The following is a 13,832-nucleotide window of genomic DNA, read 5'->3' on the forward strand; positions in this document are numbered from 1 at the left end:
TCATTTTTAAGCTTATCTTCAACCATACTTCATTTAAATAAGAAGCACAAAACTTGTTTTACCATAATATTAATTTCTGCTCAAATAATTTCGAAATACTCATATTTTAACAAAGCAAATGGAAAATATAAGTGGTTGTTGTTTGGCGCTGCCCCCCCCCCCCCTCTCCTCTCCCCGCGCCTTTCCACTTATGTTGCATTTGTTTCCTTTTGTTTTTTTCTGAATCGCGTGTGCTTTTTCTTTTGGTGTTTTAATGCATTTTACAATTTATATCTCTCATCTCAAATTTCAAAACATTCTATTAAAAACGTTCAACTCAAAATTTAAATTCAAATTTAAACTTTCATCCCAAATTTTGAAATTTGTAATTCATATTTTTAAAATATTTAACATAAAATTTAAAACTTGAATACATCTTGAGGTGAAAGTTTACAAATCTTAACTATAAAATTTTCCAATCGTCTAAGTTGAAATTTTTTAAATTGTCTTGAAGTTTAAATTTCTAGTTTGAAGTTTTAAAATATTTCAGTTTATAGTTTCAAATTTTATGTTGAAAGTTTTGAATATTTGATTTGAATGTTTCGAGTTGAAAACTTCCAAATTTTAAGTTTAGAGTTTTAAATTTCGAGTTGAAAGTTTTAAATTTTGGGTATGATTTTAAGCCAGTGGTAAAACTTGGGTATGATTCCAAAACTTGTTTTACCACTGGCTTGATTGATTTTAAATTTTTAGTAAAATACGTATTGGGGAATTAACCTCGCGTGCTACTTAGCTCGCCCACACATACGCGCTGAATAGCTGAAAGCCTGAAAAGTGAAAACCTGTAATATGAGTCATGGCCAATCAGCTCTGGGCTCTGGCTACTTCCAATGTCAAAAAAAAAAAAAAAAAAAAAAAAAAAAAAAAAAAAAGCTCTGGCTACTTCCACTCCCACGCGGAGAAGAGAAGGAAAGTGCCAGCAGCAAAAGCTAGCTGACAAAATATGCCGTGGTCAACAATCTGTTAGCGTAGCTAGCGGTGCCTGAATTCTACTTCTCCATCTCTCAAAAATCTATATATACCATCAATCAAGCCAGTGGTAAGCGCAAATTAGTTAACAAGAAATCATCGATCCAGCAGAAATAATAATGGAGCTCGCAAGCAGGAGGGCAGCCTCCCTCCTGGCCGTCGCGGCCATTGCAGCCGTCTTCCTCGCCGGCCCGGTCACGGCCGTGGGGAAGACCGGCCAGGTGACCGTCTTCTGGGGCCGGAACAAGGACGAGGGCACCCTCCGCGAGGCCTGCGACTCCGGGCTCTACACCATGGTCATCATGTCCTTCCTCAACGTGTACGGACACGGCAAGTACAACCTCGACCTCTCGGGACACCCCATAGCCGGCATGGGCGACGACATCAAGCACTGCCAGTTCATCGGCGTCCCGGTGTCGCTCTCCATCGGCGGCTTCGGCAACGGCTACTCGCTGCCGTCCAACCGATCGGCGCTCGAGCTCTTCGACTACCTCTGGAACGCCTACTTCGGCGGGTCCAAGGCGGGCGTGTACCGCCCCTTCGGCGACGCGTGGCTCGACGGCGTCGACCTGTTCCTGGAGCACGGCACGCCCGCGGACAGGTACGACGTGCTGGCGCTGGAGCTCGCCAAGCACAACATCCGCGGCGCGCCCGGGAAGCCGCTGCACCTGACAGCGACGCCGCGGTGCACGTTCCCGCCCAGCAGCTACCTCGGCCGCGCTGTGGCGACGGGGATCTTCGAGCGCATCCACATCCGGATCTACGACGACGACAACTGCGAGGCCTACTGGCACCTGGCGTGGGACAAGTGGACGGCGGCGTACCCGGCGACGCGGTTCTACGTGGGGATGACGGCATCGGAGATGACGCACGGGTGGGTGCACCCCAAGAACGTCTACTACGACGTCGCCCCGTCCACGCAGAAGGCGGACAACTACGGCGGCTTCATGATCTGGGACCGATACTACGACAAGCTGAGCAACTACACCAGCATGGTCAAGGCCTATGCTTGAGCCTCATCTGATCGTGATCGACTTCTCCCATCCGTGCCAGTAGGCCAAGCAGCATCACTGGCTACTAGAAACTCTGTCTGTCGAATACTCTGTCTGTCAATCGCCTATCCTCCACCTCGTCTATGTCCGTGTATGCATTTGTGCTTGCAAGAAAGAATAAAGTGAAGAATAAACAGTTATTAGGGCTACATAATAAAAGTGGAGAATAAACATTATATGTATGACCCAGTTGACAATAAAGTACTCAATCTCGAGCATTTTCCTGGCTATATTTATGGTCTCTCACAAAACGATAGTCTGATAGTCAACTAATGTATATTTATAGTATGTGCATGAATAAACTAGGATTATTAACTGAAAGATACATAGCTCCAATATTATCACAATATATTACTCGTGGAGTTTCAACTCCATGTTCTTGCAGCAATGTCTAATTCACATTGTTCCTGCGGCTGCATTGGCAAGAGCTTCATATTGTTCAGTTTTAGTACTTGATCTTTATATATATTGTAGCTTGCAATCGGGAGATGGCAAACTTTATTAGTTGAAAAAACCAAATGCCCGGTGGAGTTGTAAAGCTCCAAGCAAATTTCTACCTATTTTTTCTGATGTTTCGCTTTTTTATTTGCAATTGTTACACGCAGTGTTCTTTTCATGTTTCAGCAACTATTTTGATGACTTTCCATTTTTTTTAAAAAAATATGTTTCGATCCTTTGACAATTTTATCTCAGTTCATATTGATGAATGTGGATATGGTCTTTGGTCAACTAAATTCTTTGATCGCCGATTTTTAGGCTAGGATTGCTCAGCGTCCGATCCTTAGGTTTTTCTTTTAAGAAAAAAAACGCTGCAGAACTCCTGTTATTAATGCATTACTGGTAATTCGTCCGTGCTAACGCTACAGTTATATTTTAAGTACAATAGTGATAAACAGAAAAATCCCACCGGATGTTTTTGCTGTTCTATTTTCTTTTGAAGAGCAAAACGACATATTAATTTGCATTATTTAATCTGTAATATTCCTTCTAATGCAGTCCATCCTTCCAGAGCTTATTCACTGCTTTCAGTTTCCATACAATGAAAATTGGTTGCCTGTTGACCTAGGTCATGGAACTCTTGGCAGTGACACTCAAGTGATCAATACTATGCTAGCGTTGCATCGTGATCTTCGGTTCCGTAGAGAGATCACCTGCAGGTAGCTAGCCATGAAAGTGATCTGAATGAGGCCTGAACAAGGTAGCATGCAGATTCAGTTTTGTTTGTAAATCTGAGGAAAAATAATCAAATCCTGCAGGTAGCTAGCCATGGCGTTTTCATTAGTATGGCAAGTAGAAAATGTGATCAAATAATCAAATCAATAATGTTGAAACTTCAGGCCCAAAGCCTAACCAAACCACTCTTTATATGTTAGCTTCATTATCCAACAGTTCCAATAGTCAGATCCAAAGCCAACAACATACATAAATATTGGATGATATCTGCTCATAGACTATGGAAACCATTTGGTAGAAAATCCAACAACATACATAAATGCTTATTTTGTGCATTTTAGTTATGTATAGACTTGATGTCTCTTGCAGCTAGACTTGGTCAGCCAACAAATTTGCAGGCTTGCATGCATGTTTAGAAAAATGATATAGTCTTAATATTATTACTACTGTCAAAACACGATACAAATCAACATGGACAGCTAAGTGATGAAAACCAAAAAATCATCAGGAGAGTATCAATGCAATAAGTGCCACCATATATGTAAAGTTCTAACAACTACAAAATCAACAGAGAATAGGCAATACAACATCCAATACTATATCCAATGAACCATTTTCTACACAGAACGACCGTCGCCATTTGTTCAATTCATTGCCAGCGTCGCGGCGTTAATGGAAGATCGATGGCAGGGGGATTTATGGGGGGAGGATTGGGGAGAAGGGGTTATGCACCATCGGCAGCGGAGGGACGGCGGCGTGGCTCGGTACTCTAGATAGGAGCTGTCTTTCATAAAACATCACACAAAATCGATCCTTATGGATTTTAGCCATGTTGTCCTGTACTTTTTAAAAAGTCATTATCCTATTTGTCTCTAGCAAACTCAGTCTCATACTATGCAGCTGATGCCCGATGAAGCAATAATTCAAGCAGAACCAAACAATTTTGGCACAATGTAGTTCGAGGAATCTTTTAAAATTAGTGATCATCGTCATTTAATGGATACCTGCATTTGCACTGCAAGTTAAACTCAGCGAAATACCTGCAAATTCAGAAAATTACATGCAAATTCAGAGATATGCATGTTGCCCTGCTGTTCAATATAGCATCTCGCTGGCCCTGGCTGCTGGTGGCCGCGACTGTCGTTGGTCCCAGGTCACTTCTTTGGGACGGCGTGGGATCACATTTCTCTAGCAGAATATGCACGTAAGCATGTTAATCACTTCTATAGCGAGCGAAACCGATAAATCAAGAGAATTTTTACGGTACATTATACTGCAAGTATATACTACCAGTATATATGATCTAACGGTGTAAATTAATCTGATCTTCCTCAAAATTATTCTGCAGTATAAATTATATAGGGTATATTTGTCTTTTTCATGTATTTACGTGGGGGGGTAATTTTGTAAATTCGTATTTTCGCACTTAGTCAGAACCCGTTGATAGGCGCCCAGTCAAAGCCGCCGCTGGGGGACCGTGCCATAGGCGCACAGCTGCGGCAGCTCGCAGCGGCAAGGGCAGCCAGGTGGCAGCAGGTGGAAGCAGCAGGGTGGCATGCGGCGGCAGCAGGGTAAGTAATGTACAAATCACAAATTAATAGATATCGCTAGAGACTGACGGAAGCAAGTTCCCGGGAGCAGACAACTGCTGCTGGGCCGATGGCAGCGATAGTGCTGCGCACGACAATGGCAGTACGGTGGCTTTGCTCCCTGCGAAGGTTGTGTCGCTTCCGGCTCCAACTGCGGCAACGGTGTCGTTGCGTACGGCAGCGGCTGGGCGGCGCTTGTGGGAGCCACACGCGAAACACCATGAAGGCGGCTGCCGGCGACCCGGCGTACCGCGTACAAAGTTGACTGGATTGGTATCACGAACCGACGACGAGATCCGAAAAAATACCACCGATAGACAAAAATCCCGATGGAAAAAAATCTCAATTAAAAATGACTAAATAACCATTTTCAGATTTTTAACGAATACCAAATCTACCCTTTTATATACTGCAAGTATATACTTCAAGTAGAATGTACCGTAAAAGTCCTCTAAATCAAAGGGCACAGCACGATGGTAATCACAAAACCCAATAGAGCACCTCGGTCGTCAGGAGCAGTCGGCAAATGTGGCGGCGGCGGAGGAGTTGCAGTTTAGGTTTTTTTTTTCATGAGAAGGGACGGAGCAGAGCGGCCCAGTGGTTGGGAGGGGTATCGACACTGCTGTACAATGACCTGGCGGTGGTGAATCGTGGCGGCGGGGCAGCGCGACTGGTGGAGGAGGCACGATGGACGACGACTTGGTGGTGCCTGATCTGGAGGAATCAGCGGCGTGGCTCCGTATCAGTGGCGGTTGAGGCGGAGGCCGAGGAGGAAGTCGCCGCAGCAGTTTGTCGGAGGAGACCGGCGCGGTGGAGAGGTGTGGGGGGGGCGACGGTGCTCGCAGAGGAGACCGACGCGGTGGAGAGGCGAGGGGCAGCGGCGCGGTGTGGAGACCGGATAGGCAGCGGCGGCGGTGGCGCAGGGCGAGCGCAAGGCGCGCGTCTGGAAGGGGCGAGCGCGATCTGATCGAGAGAGGGAGGGAGTCGCGATCTGCGCCACGAGTCTGGTGACGCGTTTTGCGCGATACTATGGGGTGCGCGATTTGTTATCAATCCGAGCCGTCGAATCGATTCCATCTGTTCGATTTTGAACTATTGGATGTGTCATGATGAATGATGAATGAGTAAAACCACTTGTTGAACTATACAAGGTAGAGTAGATAGATGCGGAACTCTTGCTATTCGCTCAAAAAAAAAAGGCATATCAATATGTGATTCCATCGAATGGTTGGGCAGTTACTGGTTCTGAACCGTTGCATGAATTTGCCAGTTTTTTTCAAGGCGAGGCCTCTATCTTCATCTCTACTAGTATAAAAATAGAAAATGTTTTTACCGATACTTTACTACGTTGTCTGTGTTTGAGTCGATTTTTAAGTTTGTTCGCTTTTGAAAATATAGGAATCGTATAAAAATCCCTTTAAAAGTTAACTTGGGATGAGAGTTGGACTCCTAATTGCTTTAGAAATTCTGCCGGGCCATAAGAAAACAAAATACTCCCTCCGTTTCATAGTTTCATATTATATAAGACTTTCTAGCATTGTCCACATTCATATAGATGTTAATAAATCCAGACACCTATATATATCTATATTCATTAACATCTATATGAATATGAGCAATGCTAGAGTCTTATAACCTAAAACGGAGTAGAAGATATGGGCATCATCCCAACATAGGTTTCAAATTGGATATCAATAGAATCTCGAAATAAAAATCTCATATACTTCTATATCTATCTATCTATCTAAGCATGGCTCAAAAAACACCACGTTCACTCTGGGCAGTTACTGGTTCTGAACCGTTGCATGAATTTGCCAGTTTTTTTGAAGGTGAGGCCTCTATCTTCATCTCTACTAGTATAAAAATAGAAAATGTTTTTACCGATACTTTACTACGTTGTCTGTGTTTGAGTCGATTTTTAAGTTTGTTCGCTTTTCAAAATATAGGAATCGTATAAAAATCCCTTTAAAAGTTAACTTGGGATGAGAGTTGGACTCCTAATTGCTTTAGAAATTCTGCCAGGCCATAAGAAAACAAAATACTCCCTCCGTTTCATATTATATAAGACTTTCTAGCATTACCCACATTCATATAGATGTTAATAAATCCAGACACCTATATATATCTATATTCATTAACATCTATATGAATATGAGCAATGCTAGAAAGTCTTATGACCTAAAACGGAGGGAGTAGAAAATATGGGCATCATCCCAACATAGGTTTCAAATTGGATATCAATAGAATCTCGAAATAAAAATCTCATATACTTCTATATCTATCTATCTAAGCATGGCTAAAAAACACCACGTTCACTCTGGAGATATAGAAATTACCACGTCAATTGAAGAAAATAATTATTTACTAGCTAATTGCCCATCCGTTGCAACGGATTATTTGATAAGTATAGTTTTTAAAAATTAGGAGTTCCCCTTGGTTGATTAAACATATAATTTCCAACACTGAACTTTAAGTCAATTCTATAAGTAGGTAATGTAGAAAAAATAGCAAATAAACTACTGCTGAGTAGCATTTTAATTATAAGGCACTGCACGATCAATCAAAAAAGAGTGGCTCAAACGTTACGTAGAAATTATTGAAATCAAGGCGACTATGTATAGCTCAACTGAAAGGCCCAAGTCAACTTCGCACGTGTGTACTAATCAGACAACAGTGTAAGTTCCAGGGCCCGCTAAAATTCCTACACACTACATCCTCATCCCAACATATTGAAGCGGCTCAATAGCTCACCTGTTTGAGTTGTCTGGAAGTAGGGATGAAAATGGTACGAAAACGAATGGAAACCATCTATATTGTTTTCGTTTTCTTTTTCGGAATCGGAAACCCTGGACACGAAAACGGAATCAAATATTGCCGAAACCAAAAACGTGTTGGAATTAATAGATGGGCTAAGGCCCATTCGAAGATTAATTCTTTGGAAAATCACAAAAGCCCACCTCATGGGATGGCATGCATGTGGAGTTTAGTACCACCTTGTTTATTCTAGGAGAGGGGACCTCCTTAAAAGGGAGGATGCCCTCCTAGCCACTTGAAGCATGTGTGGTGGAGAAAAGAGGGGAAACACGCGCGCGCTCGCTCGCCTGGCCTGACAGGGCAGGGCAGGCGGCGCGCATGCACGACGTACGCGTCGAATGGTCCGCAAAATTGGCTCCTCACCCTTGCGCAGATGCAGCCTCCTTTTGCATTTTTGTTTTGCTGCGGGATTGGATTCGGATTTGTTTTGTTTTGGAAACATTCCGAAAAATCCGGTGCGTTAAAACGGCATGGAGTCCGGATAGGTTACGCGCGACTTATCCGGTTCGGTTTACGCGGGCGCCCTGATCAGGCGATCTATCTCTATATAAACCGAGCTGCAGCCTTCACGCAACACACGCGAAATCAATCTTGGGTTTGCCTCCTACTCTGTACTGCGCCGTCGCTCGTAGACTACTCCATCCCGCTCGCCGGCGTGCACCGGCAATCGGGAGAACAGGTCTCCGGAACCTCTGCCTTCGACGTCCTGCATCGGGAGAAGGCGGCAATAAGGTTTTTGGACAGCGCTTCGCGCGACTGCTCCCTGTTCGTCCGCGACGGCTTGTCTTCCTCTCCGCTCGCAACCGCGAGTAGTTCCTGCCGAGCAACCGGTCTTTCTGCCACCTCGGTACGTGTTCGACATGTTGCGCATATTTGATCTGTTCATGTTTTACTGCTTAGTTTATATGTGTAGATCTAATGATGCATTCAATCTAGTTTACATCTGCAATGTCATGATTTATTTATGGAATAAATTAAATCATTATGTGCTTATAATTTCAACAAAACGAAACAAAAACGGACCGTCGCTGATACGGTAACGAAAATTTATCGGAATAAAAAACCCCTCAAACTAAGCTTTAAACTATGTCAAATCCAATTCTCAAGTCTCAAATTACAACATTTCATCACAAAACACAATCATGTTAAGTCCAATTCTCAAGTTTGAATTGGGTGTATTGGGTTGGGCTGAATTGAGTGTCTTAGGAATTAGGATGTTGAATTGGGTTGGGCTGGGGAGGAATTATAGACTATGGTATGGGTCTTTAATATTCCGGAAATTCCTATAAATTTTTCAGAAAGTTTCGGACCGATTCCGAGTTCCGACGGAAATCATATTAGATTACATTTCCGAGAAAATATTTCTGAATTCATTTCCGTTTCCGAAAAAAATTCAAGCGACAGATTCCGTTTTCAAAAATAGATCCGGAATCCGAAAAATTTCCGTACTGTTTTCATCCGTGCCTGAAGTGGTGCTAGCCTGCTAGGGAGCAACTCCACGACTCTAACGGACTCCAAACAACGAATCTTATGTGTGTTTCTCGATTGAGATTGTTGTTAAAATTTGAGTTTTCAATTCGTCTAATAAGTTTCCGATGGCTTTGCCCTTTTCTTGATTTTGATATGAAATCTGCACAATTCCTACCTTTTCTGTGAGATACAAAGATCATAAAAATATTAGGCTCTCTCGCAAAAAGTATCTATGAAACAGTTCTTCGTCATTATGTTATACCTGAAGCACTAATCTGCAAATTGCCACAAACTTATCCATTCTCCCGTCAAAATTTCCCCAAATGCCAAGAGCGTCGTCCTCTTCCCGAGTTTCGCATCCAGCGTTGCTGCTCCCGGCTCCCGCTCCCCCTCCCATCCCCCACCGCGTGCTCCTCCTCCCTCTCGGCCCCTCCCCTCCTGGTGGCACCTCTCCCCCTCTCATCTCCTCTCCCGACCGGCGCCGCCGCTCCTCCTCCGCCGCCCCCTTTCGACCGCTCCCCCTCCCCCTCCCCTCACCGGCGTTGCTAGTCCCTCTCCTCCTCTCCCTCCTATCTCGCCAACACGGCGCCAAGACAACGAAGGCACGACTCCATTCGCGAGCGGAAAAGAAGAGAAATGGGTGGAGTGCGGTGCCTTCCCGCAGGTAGATCCGGCAGCACAGGCGACGCCGGCCGCTTCCCGCGACCCGATCAGGCGGTGGCAGCGACTTCCCGTGGTGGATTCGACGGCGATGACGGTGCTGGCGGCTTCCCACGGACCGATCCGCCGGTGGTGACGGCTTCCTGCGGTGGATCCGACAGCAACGACAGCGGCGGCGGCTTCCCGCAACAGATCCGTGTCGGAAGCACTCCGGATTTTTCTTTATATTAGAAATATGAAGCAAATAAATCAATTCATCAAACGAACAAAAGGAAAATATCCGACGCTTCGAGAGAAAGATATTGGAGATATTGACAGGCCTTTAGCTTGCCATTCGACTTCAGCCTGAGATGTGCCCGTCAAACCACTCGAAGGTGGCGACCAGATGTGTTACACATTTAGGAGACTTACAAAATGACTAAAGATCTACGACATCTCAAATATCCTTAAATCATACTCATGTTTAGTATGTTCCTAACAAAAGAAACACCCTAAACCTTTTCATCCAAGCTCATGATATCCAAATATAAGGAGTTCTAGTTTTAACAAAACTCTCACAACTCAGTTCTAAGATACATATGGCCGACCGGCCAAATATTTAGGTTCGCGGAAGCATCTTCTACCCAAAAGATCTTTTATGCAACTGACTAGGGTAGACCCTAGTAAGAACCGTCCTGGAAGAACGAATCATCACCCTCGAAGTCATCCTCCTCCAGAATGACTTCACCTGCAACCAACCCTAAATAACAACAATACAACAACAAAATGCAAAAGTCACTACATTAAAAAAAATGTACTGGGAAGCGCAAGGCAATCCTAATACCCTACATGCAAGGCTTTCATCGAAGGAAAGGTATAGTAAGTTTCTTTTCAGCATAAAGCAAATTTATTTTGCACAACATATTTCAAAATCAATTTCTTTTCCAATAAATATTCAGCAAGCATGTACTTAGCATATGGACATCAAAGTAGGCATTTATCATGTATAAACACACACCTTACTGCCCTCCAAGACAGCAAAGGAATCATTCCAAAACTCAACACAATTTGAAGATAAATTCAGCATTTTAGAGAATAAACACAAGTCTACACTCAACACATATCCACATGCCGCTCATGACCGTGAGCACGGGTAATCGATTAGTTTTTACTTTGCCGTGTTTGTACACTTTACCCACATGATGTGAAATAATAATAATGCAATGCATGGCACGCGATACATAAGTATCCGATTTATTACCCACAACAAAGCCTTTCCAAAATTCATGTTTTAGCCTTACACCAGCACATGTTACTCCATCCTAAACATACTTGGAATATGTCTAGAACCGTTAACTGGCGGGCCCACGATTTAAACTTAACGCCGTGGTGGCGAACATCGAACGGACCCCACCACGTGGCACAATACCGTTGTATTGGATAGACTTAGTCACCTAAACTACCACATCAGGGTAAATAGGATGTTCCGATGAATTATCGACTAATTCCTCAGAATTGTCGACTAACCCCTACACACCGGCCTACTAGGATGTAAGGCTAAACCACAAATAGTTTATTAAGCCAGGGCTATCCCATACTAGCACATGTGGTCGTACTGTATATATAATGAACTGATATTGAGTGAAGTCCTTAAGCTAGTCTGGGCACACTCTCCCCCAATCGGTATACAACTAATCACCAGATGTATACCACATGAGGGCCAAACTTAAAAATTTAAGTTTTCCATCATTTTATTTGTCAAAAACCTTTTTTAAGGTATAAAGAATTTGCTTGGAGAAATTTCCCCTTTCCTTGGAGAAATTTTTGTAGTTATAAAGAATTTGCTATGAATTTTTTTAAGGTATACCATTTTTCAGATGACAGGAAACTTATAGATGCATTTTTCTCATTTTCTCAAAATCATTTCTCTCTCGGGTCCACCAGTCAGTTACTGGTCTTTTGCGCAAAGACCCTCTGGCTTTTGGGATATAGATCCCTCAGTCCTTAAGCACTTGTTTTAGGATTTAATGCAAAAAGATGCTTGGGTTTTAGTTTATTTACAAATTAGTAATGGTCCCACATGTAATTGTCTGTTTGCGTTGCTAATACACCCCAGAAAGTTTTAAACTCATGCAAATCCACCCCTCTGTTCTCAACAGAACAGGGCAACAGCCCAGCCGCGGGATCTGCAGCGTCGCCGCCGGCGAACGGCGAGATTTCAGCCGGCGTTCCCAAAAGGAAAAACGTAGAGAAGATTTAGGCGAAGCTGCTGGTGGCTTTCTTGCAAGATTTGGTGACCTACAGCGATGGCAATGGTGATGGAAGCGGCGGCTAAGCTCGGTGTGCACATGCATGTCGATTTGGAAGCTTGATCTATGCATGCATGTGAGTGAAAGTGGGTCTAGGGACTACTAGGATGCTCACCAAGCTGCTAGAGTGGCTCGACAAGTCTTAGCCTAGGAAGCACAGTCCAGCGACGACGCGGCAACTTCGGTTGTCATCGTCGGGGTACCTCCGGTCTTGATCTGTCTAGAGGAAGTGCATGCATCGGTTAAGGATAGTTCAATATGGCTCTACACGAAAAGAATCGCGCCGAAGCTCACCAGACAGCGAGAGAGAGATGGATGACGTCAGTGGCCGGAGACGGGGAAGAAGAAGAGGATCTCCCTCCGTGGTTCACCTCGCGTCGATTCCTCCGAGTTTCACAGTCGTCGTGGAGTGGTGAAGGTGATGGCGAGGCAGCATGACCAGCCAAGGTTTGTGGAGGCCGGGCGACGGTCGATGGCTACGCGGCGGCGCCCTGAGTTCACCGGTGTCCCAAGTTGACGCGATGCGCGCTCCCAGAGATTGGCTGCACCAATGGAGCTGTTCTTGGAGGGGTTAGAGACGGCATTGAGAGTAGATCACAGAACGGAAATGGAGAAGAGATGAAGCTCACCGATTGCAACTTGCGGCGAGGATTTCTCTCGCCAGCGCCAAAGTTGGCGCCTCTGTACCCGGCGAACCTGAGGCGGAATGCCTCGGTTCTTCCGCTAAACGAGACAAGGGCGAAAGGAGGAAGAGAGCTGGTCGGGTGGTCGGGTTTTAAATGGTCGCCAGCGGAGGAAGAGAGGACGAGCGGCTAAGTCGTCGCTGCCGACGCGTGCTCCCGTGCGTGGCGCGCGGTTCCTGGGCAGTGGGTCTAGCGAATGGTGAGGTGCAGCTGACAAGTGGGTCCCACATGACCTATGGCCCACCTGGCAGTGAGATATGGGAAAGAGGAGGAAGGATGGCTAAAATAATGTCTGAAACTGTCACTACGCCAGAACCCTACATCTGTGATGGCATACCAGTGACGGGCCTATGAATTGGTCACAGATGACCGTCACCTTTGACGGGCCGCTAGGTTTGCCGTCATCGGTGGGGCATCCGGCCATGGCCCGTCACAGGTATCCCCTCACATGTGACGGGCCGGAAGGAGAAGCCGTCACAGGTGAGGAAGTGACGGGTTTTCCTCCAAATCCGTCACTGGTATCCCCTCACCTGTGATGGGCCGTGGCACTATGAGCCGTCACAGGTGGTGGTCCGCCACCTATGACGGATTTTTTTTACGGCCCGTCACAGGTAGGTCGATACCTTTGACGGGCAACTCAATTGAAGCCCGTCAAAGGTATGACAACATCTTTGACGGGCTTTTTTAATCTAACCCGTTTGAGGTGTGTTGGGTCTATAAATACCCCCCAAACCGCCAACTGCTTTCCATCCCGACCAGTTCACTGTTCACAAATCGGTTAGGAGGGCAAGGGGGGCGATTTTTTGCTAAAATTCAAAGTAAAAAACACATTATTCTCCATTCCTTCTCAATATATCGATCATCATATATTTTTCTTCGTATGTTGTTGATTTCAGATGGATCGTAGATGGATGTACTATGCGCATCGTTCGTCTACCGAGTATAGAGAGGGGGTCACTGAATTTGTCACATTTGCGGATAATGACAGGAAAAGTAGGATGAGCATGCACATGTTGTGTCCATGTAGGGACTGTAAGAATGAACAGATGATCGTTGATAGCGATGAAGTGCATGCTCATATGATAATGAATGGAT

The 13,832-nt window shown here is 44.8% G+C and overlaps 1 protein-coding gene and 1 long non-coding RNA gene across 2 annotated transcripts; one reads left to right on the plus strand and one right to left on the minus strand.

The window, feature by feature from the left end:
- The first annotated feature begins 1,065 nt into the window (after positions 1–1,065).
- Positions 1,066–2,290, plus strand: LOC127775615 (xylanase inhibitor protein 1-like). The gene has a single exon (XM_052301881.1). It carries the CDS (start codon positions 1,128–1,130, stop codon positions 2,019–2,021), a length of 894 nt encoding a protein of 297 aa, XP_052157841.1. The 5' UTR covers positions 1,066–1,127; the 3' UTR covers positions 2,022–2,290.
- Positions 2,291–10,050: 7,760 nt separating this feature from the next.
- LOC127777353 (uncharacterized) lies at positions 10,051–12,821 on the minus strand. Its single transcript, XR_008018319.1, has 4 exons — positions 12,684–12,821; positions 12,349–12,610; positions 12,170–12,274; positions 10,051–10,505 (listed from the first exon to the last, which is right to left on the minus strand). It is a non-coding gene; the product is annotated as an uncharacterized LOC127777353 (long non-coding RNA).
- Positions 12,822–13,832: the final 1,011 nt, after the last annotated feature.

Source organism: Oryza glaberrima, chromosome 6 (genome assembly GCF_000147395.1).
Source record: "Oryza glaberrima chromosome 6, OglaRS2, whole genome shotgun sequence".
In the NCBI taxonomy this organism is placed as follows: Eukaryota; Viridiplantae; Streptophyta; class Magnoliopsida; order Poales; family Poaceae; genus Oryza; species Oryza glaberrima.

Excerpts from the sequence above, each read along its gene's own strand:
- LOC127775615 (XM_052301881.1), top strand. The coding sequence starts at position 1,128 with ATGGAGCTCGCAAGCAGGAGGGCAGCCTCCCTCCTGGCCGTCGCGGCC.